Source organism: Heloderma suspectum, chromosome 4 (genome assembly GCF_057233095.1).
Source record: "Heloderma suspectum isolate Gila_16-S chromosome 4, 16-S_ref, whole genome shotgun sequence".
Taxonomy (NCBI): domain Eukaryota; kingdom Metazoa; phylum Chordata; class Lepidosauria; order Squamata; family Helodermatidae; genus Heloderma; species Heloderma suspectum.
Window position 1 is genome coordinate 19,759,789 of NC_139461.1, and position 15,400 is coordinate 19,775,188.

The 15,400-nt window shown below is 43.6% G+C and overlaps 1 protein-coding gene across 1 annotated transcript in view; it reads left to right on the forward strand.

Moving 5' to 3' along the window:
* The window catches only part of HHLA1 (HHLA1 neighbor of OC90), a 53,019-nt gene that overhangs the window by 13,647 nt on the left and 23,972 nt on the right, over positions 1-15,400 (forward strand). Inside the window, exons 7-11 of the mRNA XM_084847962.1 lie at positions 3,423-3,479; positions 7,535-7,621; positions 9,132-9,224; positions 10,162-10,410; positions 14,536-14,763. Coding sequence (XP_084704088.1) covers positions 3,423-3,479; positions 7,535-7,621; positions 9,132-9,224; positions 10,162-10,410; positions 14,536-14,763 — 714 coding nt within the window. The remainder of the gene's footprint in view (positions 1-3,422; positions 3,480-7,534; positions 7,622-9,131; positions 9,225-10,161; positions 10,411-14,535; positions 14,764-15,400) is intronic.

Genomic DNA, 15,400 nt, shown 5'->3' on the forward strand with positions numbered 1-15,400 from the left:
GAGGGACCATCAGGGATATGCAAATCAGCAAAACGTGAGCTTGTTGAAGTTTTCCAAATTCAAAACCAAAGCTCATTCCATGTCCCTGTCCGATTGCAAGCTTTGTTTTTCTTCCTGCATGAAAAATTGTGCATATTTTCATGCATATTTCTCCAAATTTACACATCAATTGTGTACATCATTGAAACATGCACATTCTTTTCCCAATAAACACATGCTGTTGAATGCATTTTTTTTTTTGGTTCACGAGTCACACTGCAAGCTCAGAAATGCATACACTTTGACTGCAGGTTGCATCTGAGTCAGTCTAGAAAGTGTGAACTGGCCACTGGGTAAATCCTGATAAAAACCAAACTGAACTGAACTGAATTTCTCATACATGCTCAGGGGCTATAGAAAGCTGTAAGTGGGATCTAAAAAAAGTTGGAGCAATGAGGCTGCATGCAGGATCTCTTCTAATCTGACATCACTTTATTGATTCCACTAGGGATGGCAGAGAATTCTGCCAGTGCATTCAGCCCCCCGAAATCCATGGCAGAATGAAGCCCCCACCCCCCAACCCACGAAAGGCGTGCAGAATGGAGCCCCCAACCCACGAAAGGCGCGCGAAACGGAGCACTTACCTGCTGCCATGCCATCCGCGCTGACTTGCGAATGGCGGCCGCCCTGCAGCTGCCATTCGCTTCCTGATCATAGCCATGATAGGCTACATAAATACTTACGTAGCCTATCACAGCAAGCAAAAAACAACAACGCGTACACAAATGGCGGCAGCTACGGTGGCCGCCATTTGTGTTCCCTATTTTTCGCCGTTTTATCCTACGTAAATATTGTGCCCACTACGCTATTTGCGTTCCCCCTTTTTTCTCTGTTTAGTCTCTGTAAATATTTACGTATGGTAAAGCGGCGAAAAATAGGGAACGCAAATGGTGGCCACCGTAGGCGCTGCCATTTGCGTACGCTGTTTTTGTTTTTTTTTTGCCTACCGTGATAGGCTACGTAAATACTTATGTAGCCTATCAGGCAGCCTGGCTGGATGCAAATGGTGGCCGCTACGGCGGCCACCATTTGCGTCCGCAGCAGCCCATCCGCGGCCGGAACTCTGGCTGCAGACGGCCCTGGCTGGCTGCTTTGCGGAGTCGACGCGGAGCGGAGCCGGCTGGGCAGGATTCGGGGGGGGGGGAGGACCAGATCGCCTCCCCCCCCCCGTCAAGGATTCCGGGGGGAGGGACGGAGCGCCTCCCCCCCACTGCGAATCACATCCGCGAAAAGGTAAGTGACTTTCGTACATCCCTAGATTACACCAGTAGCATATAGAGAATTGGCACTTCAAAGCAGAGATATCAGATATCCTATAAATAGACTTTGGTCATTGATTATAGCAATAGCATTATTATTAACAACAATATATAATATTAATTATTTTATTAATTATGTTATATTATGTTATGTTATTGTTATTGTTATTGTTATTGTTGTTATTAATTATTGATTACACCAATAGCAAGTAGAGAATTTGCACTTCACATCAGAGATATCAGATCTCCTGTAAATAGATTTTGGTCCCTAGTCTATCACTGATTATAGCAATAGCATTTTTATTAATAACAATATATTATATTAATTATTTATTAATTATTATATTATTATTGCTATTAATTATTGATTACACCAATAGCATATAGAGAATTTGCACTTCAAATTACAGATATCAGATATTGCATAAATAGAATTTGGCCCCTATCCAATCATACCCATCATTCGCTACAGTGGGAGGTGAACCCCACTCAGTGAGACTTTGCTCTGGAGATTATGGGGTCTCCAGGTGCTCACTTTCGTGACGTTATGAGCACTCTGAACTGGAGCTGATCCCAAGCCCATTTTTAGATCCAGCAGTCCACAGTCACCACCTGGCCCTTGGCCCTTAGTCCTCTGGTTACCTCACAACCAGTTTGTCTGTTGACCCACATCTGTTAATCTACAGTTGCTGCAGTCTCTCACCGACATTGGACTGCTGACTCACAAGTCAAAAGACTGTCTTATTGCTGACGATGCAGTGCTTCCGGGTGAGCTGCCCACAGACTTACTTGTTCTTCCACAGGATGTTACCAGGGCTGTTTTGAGCCATTGTTCTACAGGATGCTGTAATCGCTGACACGACACTCGCTGATCTCAGACTGCGAGGGCCTCTTCACCCAGTTTTCAGGAGTGCTTATGACATCATTTCTGAGACCTCTAATACTCCATAGGTCTCAGCCTTGCTGGAACCTATCATCATTCCTACTACAGAAACCCATTCACCTAAAATCTAATATGAACTATGGATACATAAATGCTGATAACACATACAAGCAAATGTAACACACAAAATGCAATGCCTAGCCCTGCAGGGGCTATATAGAGGACAGGCAGACTTCAGTTCATGCACATTTGCACAAGATCACACACACACACACACACACTTAAAAGTTATGACACCATTTGTGCAAATTTCAAGGTCCCCAAAACAAAAAAAACCCCACAAATTACAATTCGTGCAAATGGTGGAACCTTGAAAAAAAAATCTGTTGCAGTCCACCGCCACTTACTGGAACAGAAATGCTGTGGAATCTCATCAGACTTCAATGGAACGGCATTCCCAGCATTGCACACCCCTATCAGTAGGAGAGAAACTAAGGAAAACAAGAGAAATTGTAAATAAAAAGAAAAATGCCCCTTCTCCCTTCCCTCTGCCATGCTGGCCAATACCTGGCAGGGCTTTGGATAAGGCAGTTCCTGTGCCTTCAGATCTCCTCCCCACCTGCCTTACACCCAGTTATGATTGCTCTGTAAAGGTGCAAAGGGAGTTGGTTGCTTACGACCACCATGTGAATGTTATGGCTGAGGCAAAATTTGAGCATGGGTTTCCCAAGTCAACAGCTCAGTCTCTTAGCTGGCAGATCAAGGGCAAGGAACATGTGGCCCTCCAGATGTTGTTGGACTGCAACTTCCATCAGCCCTAGCCGTCACAGCCAGTGGCAGGGGATGATGGGAGTTGTGGCCCTCCACATGTTGTTGGACTGCATGTTTCCCACCTCTGTGCTAGGAAAACGAAACAAGAGGGAGTGTCATTTAGGCTAGACTTGTTCTGGTGCCAAGGAAATGTCTTTTGCATCAATGTTACAATAAGGATGCACTTATGAAATCATAAATAGCTCTTGTCTCTTGTTCTGTTGTTATCCTTTAAAAGTAGCAGAATTCCAGCTTAAATGTCTTCACTCTATCTATAGCCTCTGAGTTAACTTTGTAGACTTGTGTCATGGCCTTAACGATGTGAATTTCTGCATGACTTTTGGTTTTATTTATTTATTTGAGTAGTGCTCAAGGCAATTCTGATGTAATGAATCTTAATTAAGCCAATGAAGCATCTGTCTGTCTTTCAGTGAGCCAGGGCAATGACACGGACTGCATCTACATTTGTGTCATGTCAGGCCACACAGGTAAACGTGAAGTTATCCTTCTCTTCCACAGATGTTTATTGCTCAGAGCTCAGCCCTACATTTAGAAACTTTATGTCCTAGAGACCTCCTCGAGCTGTTCCACTTCAGATGGAGTATTGCATGTTTTGAATCCCTCTCCCCATGCAAAGCTAGTACTAGGGATGCATGGATTGTGTAAAATCTGTTCCATCTGTGTTTCATGGTTTGTCAGGTGCCTTTCGTTCCATCGCCCACCCATCAATGGAATTGGATTTTTTTTGTTTCCAAATTTGCACAAACGTGCATCAGTGCAAATGCACATGTGCAAAAATCTACAAATCCCCCCCCCCCAAAGGTGCATTTTCCCACTTTAGCCTATGGGGAAAATACACATTTTTTGGCCAGGTTTTTATTCTGTGTATTTTTTTATGGCAAAATTTGCACAAAATCTGGGAAAGTTAGAAAACCAGCCCACAGGTCTGTGGAATCTGCCTGACAGGGGGAAAGCCAGTCCACTTCAGAATCCATGGGTTGGATTCATGAAGATCTGAATTCATTTGGTTCTGCTGCAGACTTCTCTGACATCCCTAGCTAGCACGCCAAGGGAAAGTGATATAGACTAGCCCTTTTTGGACTGCAATTTATTTTATTTATTTAATAATCGCCCATCTGGCTGGTCACCCAGCCACTCCAGGCGATGTACAAAGTATATAATGAAACAGTTTAAAACAACACAATTCTACAGTAAAAACATTTTCTAAAATACCCTAACCCACCCCAAATGCCTGCCTGAACAACCACGTTTTTAATGCATGGCGGAAGTTCATTAAAGAGGGGGCATGGCGGAGTTCCCTAGGGAGGGAGTTCCACAGAGTGGGGGCCATCATTGCTAGTTTTCTATGTTCAAAGTGCTTATTCACTTGGAGGAGCTATTCAAATATAAGACATCTCTCACTTCCGGTAGGAGCCATGTCGCTCTGGCAAGTGTCCTGCGGAGGCTCTGCAGGTCCCCTCCTCAAACAGCTTTTCAAAGGTTGAAAAACCTTTTCATCTTCCCCTGGAATTAAAAGGGGAAGCTATTGTACCATCTGGATAAGATCTTGGAAGAACAACTCCTTTTGCGGCGCAGAAGAAGAGATGGACTCTAAGGTCAGTTTTCTGGAGCGTCATCTACTCAAAGCTGTTTTGAAACTCCTATGTAATTAGGAGACTCCAGGGCTGATGAGTTCCAAAAGTATTTATGGATAAAAATACCAACAATATCTGAGGACCTGCAAAATCTGTTGAAGTGACTGTCTGTCTGTAATTATACTTACTTGCTTTCTTTACGGAAGAGGAGGATGGCAGCATCAAGGGGAAGGAAAGAAGCCATGGGACCACTGCCAGCTCCCCCAATCCCTCCCTTGGCAAAGGTTTCTAGAGCTACCGGAGATGTACAGGAGTTGCTGGCTCTGATAAAAAACGTTGTCTTCTCAATTAACAGAACAGGCTAAGAGGCTGGATACGATCCAAGATTCTGTTACTAACCTTCAAGGGGCTGTGGATTTAATTAATAGTTCTTTGCAAAAGATGGAATTGAAGGTTAATGATCTCCAAGACCAGGTGTCTGCACAAGAGACTGCTATGCATGCCTCCCGTAATATCCTGTCTGCAAGAATTTCCCAACTGGAGGCATATACTCGTAGAGCGAATCTGCATATCATTGGTATCAAAGATCTGCCTGCTGATATAAGTCTGTTTAAATTCTTGGATACATTTCTGCATGAGCTACTTGCTCTGCCATCTGATTATTTACTTGATATTGAGCATGCATACCATGTTCCAGGTCCAGTTTGTGGCACCAAAGGGACTGCCTATACTGTTATAGTTCAATTTGCAAGAGTTTCCACAAAAAATCATATTTTGCACTTGGCAAGGGAAGTGGGAGAACTTTTGGGGGGGCCAAGATGAGACAAAGTTATGTTTTTTCTGGATTACACTAAAGAAATCGCTGACAAAAGCAGGCAATTTACCAAGGCGAAAAATCAGGCAAGACAAATGAATCTGCAATAACATATCAAATATCCTGCTATATTTTGCACTCTTTTTGAAGGCCAGATGAAAATGTTTTTAAATCATGAAATGGTGGAGGCTTGGCTAGCTGGCGTTCAAAGTAAGGCACAGGAGACATCTTCCCCAGCCTCATGAGCTGGGAACTTTTCAATTATTATTCTTTTTCAGATTCATTTGGGTTATAAGGTCTGGGCAGTACTCCAGTCCAGAGGATTGTTTACATATATCCTCTTTCCCCCCCTCTCTTTTTCTTATTTCCTCTTTCTTTACATTAGACATGATATACTGTATAATAAAATTCCTGTTTGTGTGTGTATAGATATGTATACATTCATATATAGATTTAGAAATGACACTATCTAAAATATAGATAGCATAAAGTTATAATTATTACTTATCTTTTTTAATTTCCTTCCTTTTTATTATTATTACTATCATTATTATGAGACTTTGATTAGTAATATTTTTGGCTGGTTAAATTGTTAAGCTTTACTATTGTATGTTAACTGAAGGGCAATATATGGTTATTGGAAATGAATTGTAGGCTTGCTTCCTTGCTATAAGACTGAAGATATGATATTGAAATGTAAGGTTGATTATCTGTGCTGTACTGAATTGTAATAGTGGCAATGTTATAGGTATAACTTTTAAGTAGAATGATACTTGAAGTTTGTGTGTACCACAGTTTAAATTTAATCCTTTTAAGTAATTTTTAATATTTTTTTCTTTTTCTTTCTTGCTTTCTTCTTCCTCTTCCTTCTTCTGTTTTTTTTTTCTTTTTCGTTATTGCTGTGTCCTCCTAAGAATACTGTATTGTTGGAAATTGTAGATAATGACTAGGTTTTTGGTACTGTTTATTTCATTTATAAAGATAGAATAAAAAGTATTTTTTTAAAAAAGAATATAAGACATCTCTCCCCCATGTAGGGATGGATGGACTCACCTCTGTCTGGGTCAGCCAGGGGCTTGACAAGCTGCCCCCGCAACTTGTACCACCCTGACCTACTCGTCAAACCTCTGTGCTTGCCCTAAAACTTGCCCACTGAGCTGCATGAGCTACCCATCCTCTGTGCGAGTCGCCATTATATGTAGAAATGTCGACTTGCTATTTCCCTTAAATTAAATCTTGTGCAGAGTGACCAGCACTTTCAGGTGCTTGCATCACCCAATATTTCTTCTCTTGAAGTCCAGCTCCTATAATTACTGAATCAAAGAACCAGAAGGACAGAAGTCCATTTAGTCCAATTTATTGCTGTGAGGTGAGATCATCCACCATTCATCCCACTGAATCAGAAAACTTTCTACTGGAACAGTCTCCTTAGGTTCACCAGGCAATTTACTTTATGGGAAAATCCTTTCTTGACCTCAGTTACGTTGATCATTCAGAGCCAAACTATACATGCCACTGCAGAAGTGTGGAACGTGAGCCTCATGGCCCCTTCTCCACTGTGAAGCATCCTTCCCCCTTGAAGGTTGTGGGCAGCTTCCCCAAAGATGAGGCAGGCCTCTTTTTCTCCAGAAGGGAAATGACAGTGGCGGTATTATTTATGGCCAATGAGAGGCCTGATGGATTTCTCATTTGCTGTAAATGATGCCAGCAGTGTCATTTCCTGCTGGGGATCATAGGATTTGTAGTTCAAACCCATGATTCCCCCGAAGCATAATTGCGGCACTCCAGAGAGAGAGAGAGAGAGACACCTGCCAGGTCTCACCCATTGATGTTGGAGCCCTGTGCTGTCTGCTACCACGTCCCCCTTTTCCAAGATAAGTTTTTTTCCTTTAGGTGACTGGGACAGGATAGCAGATGGTGGAGGACATCAATCAGGCTGTTTGAGCCTTCTTTTCAATCCCTTACAGTTTATCGAGTGTTGGAAAGGGGAACTCAGTGGGACTGAATAATTAATTTGGGAACAAGCACTGGGCTGCTCATCCATCACTTTCCCGGACCATTCTCTTGCCACTAATCATGCTAGTCATTTAGCTGAAAATAGCATTTTCATCAAGCCCTCCATTTCCCCCTCCAGGCAGAAACGTGTCGGACTTATGGGAAGCAATCGAGAAGTCTCCTGTTATTAATTACACTTTTTCTGGTAACATGTCGGACCTCCTGGGTGAGTACATCCTGAACATATTAATGAAGAAGAGTTAGCATAGCATAGCCATTAGCGTGCAACCATTTCGTGCAAGGAAAACAGTACAACTCAATCACTGTTTTCATTGCATGAAACAGCGATGCTCTAAAGTGTAGAAGTGAAGATTGCTTCTGCGCTCAGGGCCCGTTAACAGCCGCTGAGGCATTGCTCTTCTGCAATCAGCTGGAAACACAACTGAGATGATAGTTCCACATGGCACTCAATACGCTTCTATACTGGGGTGGGCAGAAGGTCAGTTGGGATCTATCGGTAGATCTCTTGGTGATTTTTCCAGTAGATCTCCCAGGGTTTCTGACTTCCAGTATTTTAAAGAGAGCAAATGTATTGGCCCCAGGAGCATAGCCAAGTCATTTGTAGTCTTAGAGGGGCCTAGAGATGCATAATGCTTGCTTAAGTTCATTATTGTTGCAATTCCCTTGCTAGGGAGCCTCTGAGCATGTGAAGACGAGTCAAAAGGCTGATAACAGCCCCAGTGCATTCCATACTAATGAAGGCCTTGTCAGGCCATGCCTGGGAAGTGATTGTGAAGCTATGTGTTTATGCTGAGATACAGGTGGCAGAGCTGAGAACCTAGTGCTGTTGCTCTATGCTGGGCATGAACGCTAGGGGCGCTTGCTGCTGTTATGCTGCCTTATTGCTAGCATGTATTGCATGAAACCCATTGTACCTGGTGGCTCTGGGTTCAGAGAAGTTGCCTGATGCATTGGGTGCGCCTGTGTGCTGTAAATTACCCAATAAAGTCTCCTTGTAAGTAAACCTTTGCATCTTATTTATCACTGTCTTGGCACCTCTAACCTAAGAGTTCAACGCCCATGGCCAGGGCAACACAGCAAGTAATGTTGATAGGAGAAAAAACTGGTTTGGCATGGCTGGACTTGTGCTAATTGATTATCTCTCAGCATCCGTGTTCTTCATCTGTAAAATGGGAGCACTAATTGAATTACTTTTGACCAGGTCTTTGTTCAGCTCTGCTGGCCAGTTTTAAAGAGTTGGGTTCCTGATCTGTGATAACTCAGACATGTTCATATGCTACCATATAGTTCATGGGGAGCTGTAGACAATTGACTTCACCCCATGAGCCATCATGTTTTCTTTGGCTCTGCTTGGTAGACCTCAGCATTCTAGTAAAAACATTAAAAAAAAAAAATCTGACAAGCCTGAAGTCTGCCCAGCCCTGCTCTATACGATCCAGCAATGTTCTACCCCATAGGCAAGCCCCTTCTATAATGTTTACTCACAAGTCAATCCCATTCAGAAAAGGTTCTCTGCAATGTTAATTAGAAGTTTCCTACTTGCAGATTCTGCCCTTGTTCTTGCTTCCCTGTTCAGTGCAGCTGGTGGATTAGTAATGAGTTGCCTCTTAATTAGATAGTTTCTGTCCTCCGTGGTTGTTCTCTTCCAATTTGGTGATGGCCACTACATTTTCTCTAGTGTGCACTAGCTTTTCTATCTTTTTTCATCCTCAAAGATTTAAACTTGATCCTCCCTGGTCTAATGCCTTTATGGGAAGATGCTGACAAGGTCGTAGCTGACACTGCAAAAGACACATGGACATTTAAAAGTGCGCAAGTATCCTCAGCATTTAAACATCTCATTTTTCTGTTAGTGTTGTCAACCATTGAAAATGAGTTGACTAAGCAGCTAGCTTTTAATGGAGGCTTTTAAGATGGAGATAATGAATAGCAGGTTTTTTGAACTAGTATAAAGGTTCACTTGGATCAGTGATTCCAAGAGGGGCTGAAGTGGATCTTTCGGGGGGGGGGGAGCCATCAACTTCTCCAGGGTTACAGAACCATTTTTGGCCCTGGCTGGACCATCAGGGGACACATGCCAACCATGGGTGGAGTCACCACTGGCATGTGCCCACACTTTCACCCACACACTCACCCCTTTACCAGTCCCTCTTCCTCAGCTGATCCATACAGATCAGTTTAGGAGTGGGGGCATTTTGATCCCCATAATGGTGCAATGGAGGGGGGAAGTTTAAATCTAAGCATGCCATGGCAAGGATAAAAATTGTGCCCCCCCTTTCTTCCCCAGGTGATCCCTGCTGGACAGGTGAGGAGTGGAGAGGGCCTGTTCTGGCTGCTGACTGAGCAACCAACTCAAGGACTTGAGTCAGTGGCTCAGTCCGGAACTGGCTTCACTCCCCCTTCAGCTTTTCCGATTGGGAATGGGGATGAGGAAGCAAAGCCCTGAGTTGGCTTCACCCATCCATCACCGTCTCACAGGATCTTTTTTCCAAGGGGATGGGGGGAATGGGAGAGTGTTGTGCATTTCAGCCCTATTATGGCCTCACTGCCTAGATGAAGAGTAGATGTCCTGATTGGTTCTATCTGGTATTTCAGATATTATTTTCTCCTGAAATGCTGCATTCTCTCTTTTCCCTATCTTACACTATCCACTTTCAGGCAGGTTGTATTGAGAGCACAAATCCAGGAGTGTGCTAGAAGGGACAATGAGATATGCACACATTCTTCCTTTCTTTAACACATCAGCTACCAGGATGCCTGCAGGGGCACAGACTGGTGCCTTGAAAGGAAAAGAGATGTTCTTGACGCAGCACCCTGTATGGCTGAAGACTGTCAGCATGAAAGGCTCTGAAGTTCCCTTGGCACAGCTGTCCTTGTGGCTGCAGACCAGTGCCTCAAAAGGATATGGTGTTTCATCTGCCAAAACAACTTCACCCAGGCCTCTTCCTGTGGAAAGTTATGATGAAAGTCTATCAGGAGCCCTACCACCACTTAGTGAGTTCTGGGGGTTTACAGGGGTCACAGTAAATATCTGAATAGTGTGAATAAAAGGGAACTTTTCATTTCATTTATTACATTTCTTTACCACCCAATAGCCAAAGCTCTCTGGGCAGTTCACAGAGATTTTTTTAAAAACCCTTAAAATGCAATATTGTACATAATATAAAAACCAGTTACATATAAACAGACAACACACATGCCCACACACACGCACACACACACCCCTAATTAATTTTACAATCAACAGTAAGATATTGCAGGACCTCATTTAAAAAACTTGTCATATGCTGCCAAATACCTGAGAGTAGAGGGAGGTCTTAAGTCACCAAAAAGATAACAATGTTTTAACCACGTGGTCCTTGCTGGGGAGATTGTTCCATAATTGGGGGGCCACCACTGAAAAGGCCCTCTCACTTGTCTTCACCTTTCGAGCCTCTCTCGGAGGAGCCACCTAGAGGAGGGCCTTAGATGATGAGCATAGTATATGGGTAGGTTCATGCCAGGAGAGGTGCTCTGTCAGGTGTGGCAGTCCTGAGTTTCAACCAATCACTGATCATTCAAACCATTACTTATTCTGTATGGCTACTAGTCCTAATGGCTATATGCTACCTCCAGTATCAGAGGCAGTATGTCTATGTGCACCATTTGCTGGGGAACATGGGTGGGAGGGTGCAATAGCTCATGTCCTGCTTGTGGGTTTCCCATTGACAGCTGGTTGGCCACTGTGTGAACAGAATGCTGGACTAGATGGACCCTTGGTCTGATCCAGCACGGCTCTTACGTTCTTATCACATTTATTTTAATTGATTTTATTTATTGAGGAGCTTAATTTATACTCCACCATTCCATTTCTCCCAAGTTCTTGAAGTAGGTTCTAAATTATGAATGGAAGTACATACAATATTAAAACACTAGTATTAAAAAAGAGATACAAATAAATAAAAGTAAAACAGCCCCCAAAGCAGAAGGACAACTTAAGATGGATAAAATATAAAAACTGTAGGAGAACAGCAGAGCCTAAAAACAGTGCAAAATAATAATAAGAAGCAAAATCCTGGTTAAATTTAACCCATAAGCAAACAAAATGGTTTTATTGGTTGAACCCAATAGAACATGCATAGAATTGTGTGGTTGATGTGTCATCTGAAACTTAACGGTTGGCACCAGGACGGCCCAGTAGGGAGTGGAGTTCCATAACTGCCACAGAGAAGGTCCTATCTCATGGGGCAAATGGTCCTACAGGCTATGGGGGAGAGGGCGAGAATCTGACATAGGGCTGCTACCAGAAGTAGCATTCCTATGGGGTGTTCTGCCCTCCAAGTCTAACATTCCCTCTAATAATGAACTCAGCTGGTGACTGGTGACAACACTCTTGCCAAAATGGGGTCACTGAGAAAGAAGGAGGTCTCAGCAGCAGTCTTGGAGGGGGGGGGAATCCAAGGTTTGCAGAAGTGCAAAAAGCTTCTTAGGGAACCCTCGCCCCCCCCCCCCCCGGTAAAAGCATGCACAAAACAGCCCACTGTGTAGTAAGCATGCTCAGTGACCACAAACGCTGTTGGGGCAGGAAGCATGGAAGGAAATTGAATGAAGTATTCGGGAAGAGAGCATGGCTTGGGTGGCTGGAACCCTGAACAGGAGCGCTCCGCTCTGCAACATCTCATTGCAGGTCCCACCTTTTAGTCACTAATATTAACTTAGATTTATTGTGGTTTCTGTGCTTAGTGTGCTGGACCTGGGAAACTTGAATCTATTTCGGCACGTGTGAAACATTGGGGCGTGTATCTTAAACCAGGGCTCCTGATACTTTACCTCCTTCACCACGACTACCAGCACCGTGATTCTGCTCCAAGCCTTACAGATTGTTCTGTGTTCCTGCTAGCTATCTGCAATAGGAACTTACTTGCACACAATCAGCTGAGCCCCAAAGACTAATAGGGATCCACCCCAGCCTGACGCCTAGATTTTTGATCTCAGCAGCTTGTGTCACTGGAGAAGATTCTGTCTGGCTCACTCCCTTCCCCCACACTACTAGTTTTGGAACATTTTTTTAAAGCCTACTAAGTCTGAAAGACCCTCCTACCATCTGCCTGAATAACAAGGGACTTATGTCCATTCTGGAAAATGCTAAGAGCTGACTGAAATGTGAAGTCACTGATGTAGTGCAGTCTTCTAACATGCATGCACCACATCCGATTTTATTGGTGAGTGGAAGAATTATTTGGGCTTGATCCAGATTTACATTGGATCGATCGTGTTGGTGGAAGTAGACGTTCACACCCCCTCCTTCCCATGGCAACTGCTCCAGCCCCTTGAAAATCCTACAGAGAGTCAGGAAACCCTGTCGAATGGGGTGAGCTGTAGTGTGGGGAAGAAGGTGGAACCCCCCAAACCCTTCTGTGAGTAGAGCCCTTCCTCTCACAGAAGGTCCCTTTTGTGGGCAGATCCTAGATCCCACTTTCTTGTGTATTTCCCTCCATTGTGAGCATTGATTTTTCATATCGGTTAGGGTTCTGACATGAGCATGCATTCAAACAAGTGTGCCCTCTCTGAGATGGCATAATCAAGGGAAAGGACTGTAGCATGTCAGCAACTAGATTTTGAAGTAGCATCTCTTATAGCTGCTACATGCTTTGGAATTTTGTCTGGACAAAACTGTGTGCATGCAAAGTATGCATCCCAAACCTATGCATGATTATTTAGAAAAGAAGCTGAACAAATACTTAAAAAATCCCAACACTTTAAGGGAGCAGACCTATGTCCCCTAGACACTGTCTGAGGAACATAGGATTTTTCAGTTTCCTGGCTCTGAGCTCATAGACAGGGCTCTGAGCTTGAAGCTAGGAAACCACTCTCTCCACACTGTCCCCGTCTCCCTTGTAGCCAGTGTGGAGTGAACTGCACTGGCTACCTCTCTGCACTCAGAAAACAGAGTGTGGAGATGGGGAAAAGGGCGTGTTCCTGGGGGAGGGGAGGAGACCGGAGCGGCATCCCTACGATCTTTCGTATGGCCGCCCCAGCCTCCTTCCTTCCCTCTCCCTGAAGCCTCCATTAGGTAGGCAAAAATGGCTGTCTGGCTAAAATGTAGAGAGGCAGGTGCGAGCTGTCTGCATAGGATACTCATAAGGCTCCGGGTTTGGGGGCTTACAAGTACCTAGGGTGCAACCCATAGGATTGTACCCTAAATCTGTTTTATTTCAAACAATAATGTTGTCATCATATAATATGAAAACACCTTACATATCAGCAAGTGCAAATGAAAAAAACTCAAACTACACGAAAAGATTAGAAAAATGTTCACTTAATCTATTTCTGTATCAAAGACCAATCATTGATGAAGGGACACCATTCCCTTTCAGAGTGTCCTTCCCTCATTCTACATAATCAGTATGTTTTGTTGTTAAAAGCACAATCCTATATATCTTGTCTGAACTCAATGAGGCCTTCTTCTGAGTAATGAGACTTACTCCTAGATAGGGATGGATGAATCTGTCGATTTCAGTTTCTTCCAGTTTTAATTTTTTTCCTGTTTTAAGTTTAGTCCATCCCAAACTGTGTGTGTGGGCGTGTGTGGGTGTGTTTTGCATGAAAATTTGTACAGCTGTTTGTGAACATTTCTCCTACTACATGCATTTCTGTATGCAATTCTGCCTGATGTATGCAATTTTTGCAAGCAATTTTCCTAACATAATGCATTTATAATGTTATTGTCACTAATATGTGCATTTTGAGTGAACATTTCCTTAATATACACTTGTTTGCATGCATTTTTGGATCACAGAACTCCACTACAAAAATCAAAAGTGCAAATTCCAAAGGTTAACCGAGTTTCCGTTGGTGTATTGGTTCAAAAGTGCAAAATTAAGTAAACTTGCCTTCAAATGCAAACGAAACAAATTTGTCCCCCATCCCTACATAAGCGTATATAGGATTACAGTCTAGGTCCCACTAATATTGATGGGACTTGCTTCAAAGTAATCATGCATAGGATTGCTGTCTAAGGCTTTTAACCTCATGCAGTGAAAGGGCATGGCTGGTCCATAGGCCTCTGAGATAGATTGCAAAAATGTTCTATTTGTGATTCGTTCCCAGTATCTGCTATGTGATTTGATTCTTTTTCAGCTCCAAAGATCCCTACCCAAGCTTGGACCATTGCTGCAAAAGCTGATGAGACCATCTCCCTACAGACCACCATGTGGCAAAAGCCTTCTGCCTTGAAAGTCTTTGAAGTGTCTTCTTTCCAGGTGTCCTCGTTGCTGCGGACAGATGCTCCTAAGGAATGGGAAGTCCCTCCTTCCCCATCTCCTTCGATGACCTATGACCTGCCATCTGGAGCCCAGCCAGTGCCGAGTGAGCATTCTGAGCGTGGAAAGCAGAAGAAAGATGGGTGCCCAATGTGAAGATAAGCAAAGCTTGCTTTGAATATAGGATGGGCAGATCCTCTATTTACTAAATTTAATATTGTTCCTAAAATATTTTTACTTATGGGTATCTTCACAACAGTTTTCTTTCACTTGCTTGTGCTTTTGCTTGGCCAAGTTTATATTTTTGGAAACAGCACAGGGGTGTCTCTGAATTCCAGTTGTTTGAGAGCAACAGTGGGAGAGAGTTAGTGGCCCAGTTCAGATGTAACGATAAACAATGTTTTACTGTTATGTCCACCAGCCTCAGGCTCATGGACTCCCCACTCCCATCTCCTCCTCTGGTGCAGCCATGAGGAGGGGAGCAGAAGATTTTGCTTCCAGTTCCAGTTAACTACAGTTTAGCATTGCATCCAAACCCTAAACTGTGCTTACTCTCGAATATGGTTAGTTGAATGAAGGCAGCTTGATTTGGCTTGTTTCAACCATGGTTAAGACCAGCCTTCCCCAACTTGGTGCCCCCCAGTTTTTGGCTGGGGAGGTGAAGTCCAAAGGACTTCAACTCCCCAGTCAGCATTGCCAATGGTTGGAAATACTGGGAGTTGCAGTCCAAAAAACTGGGGGGG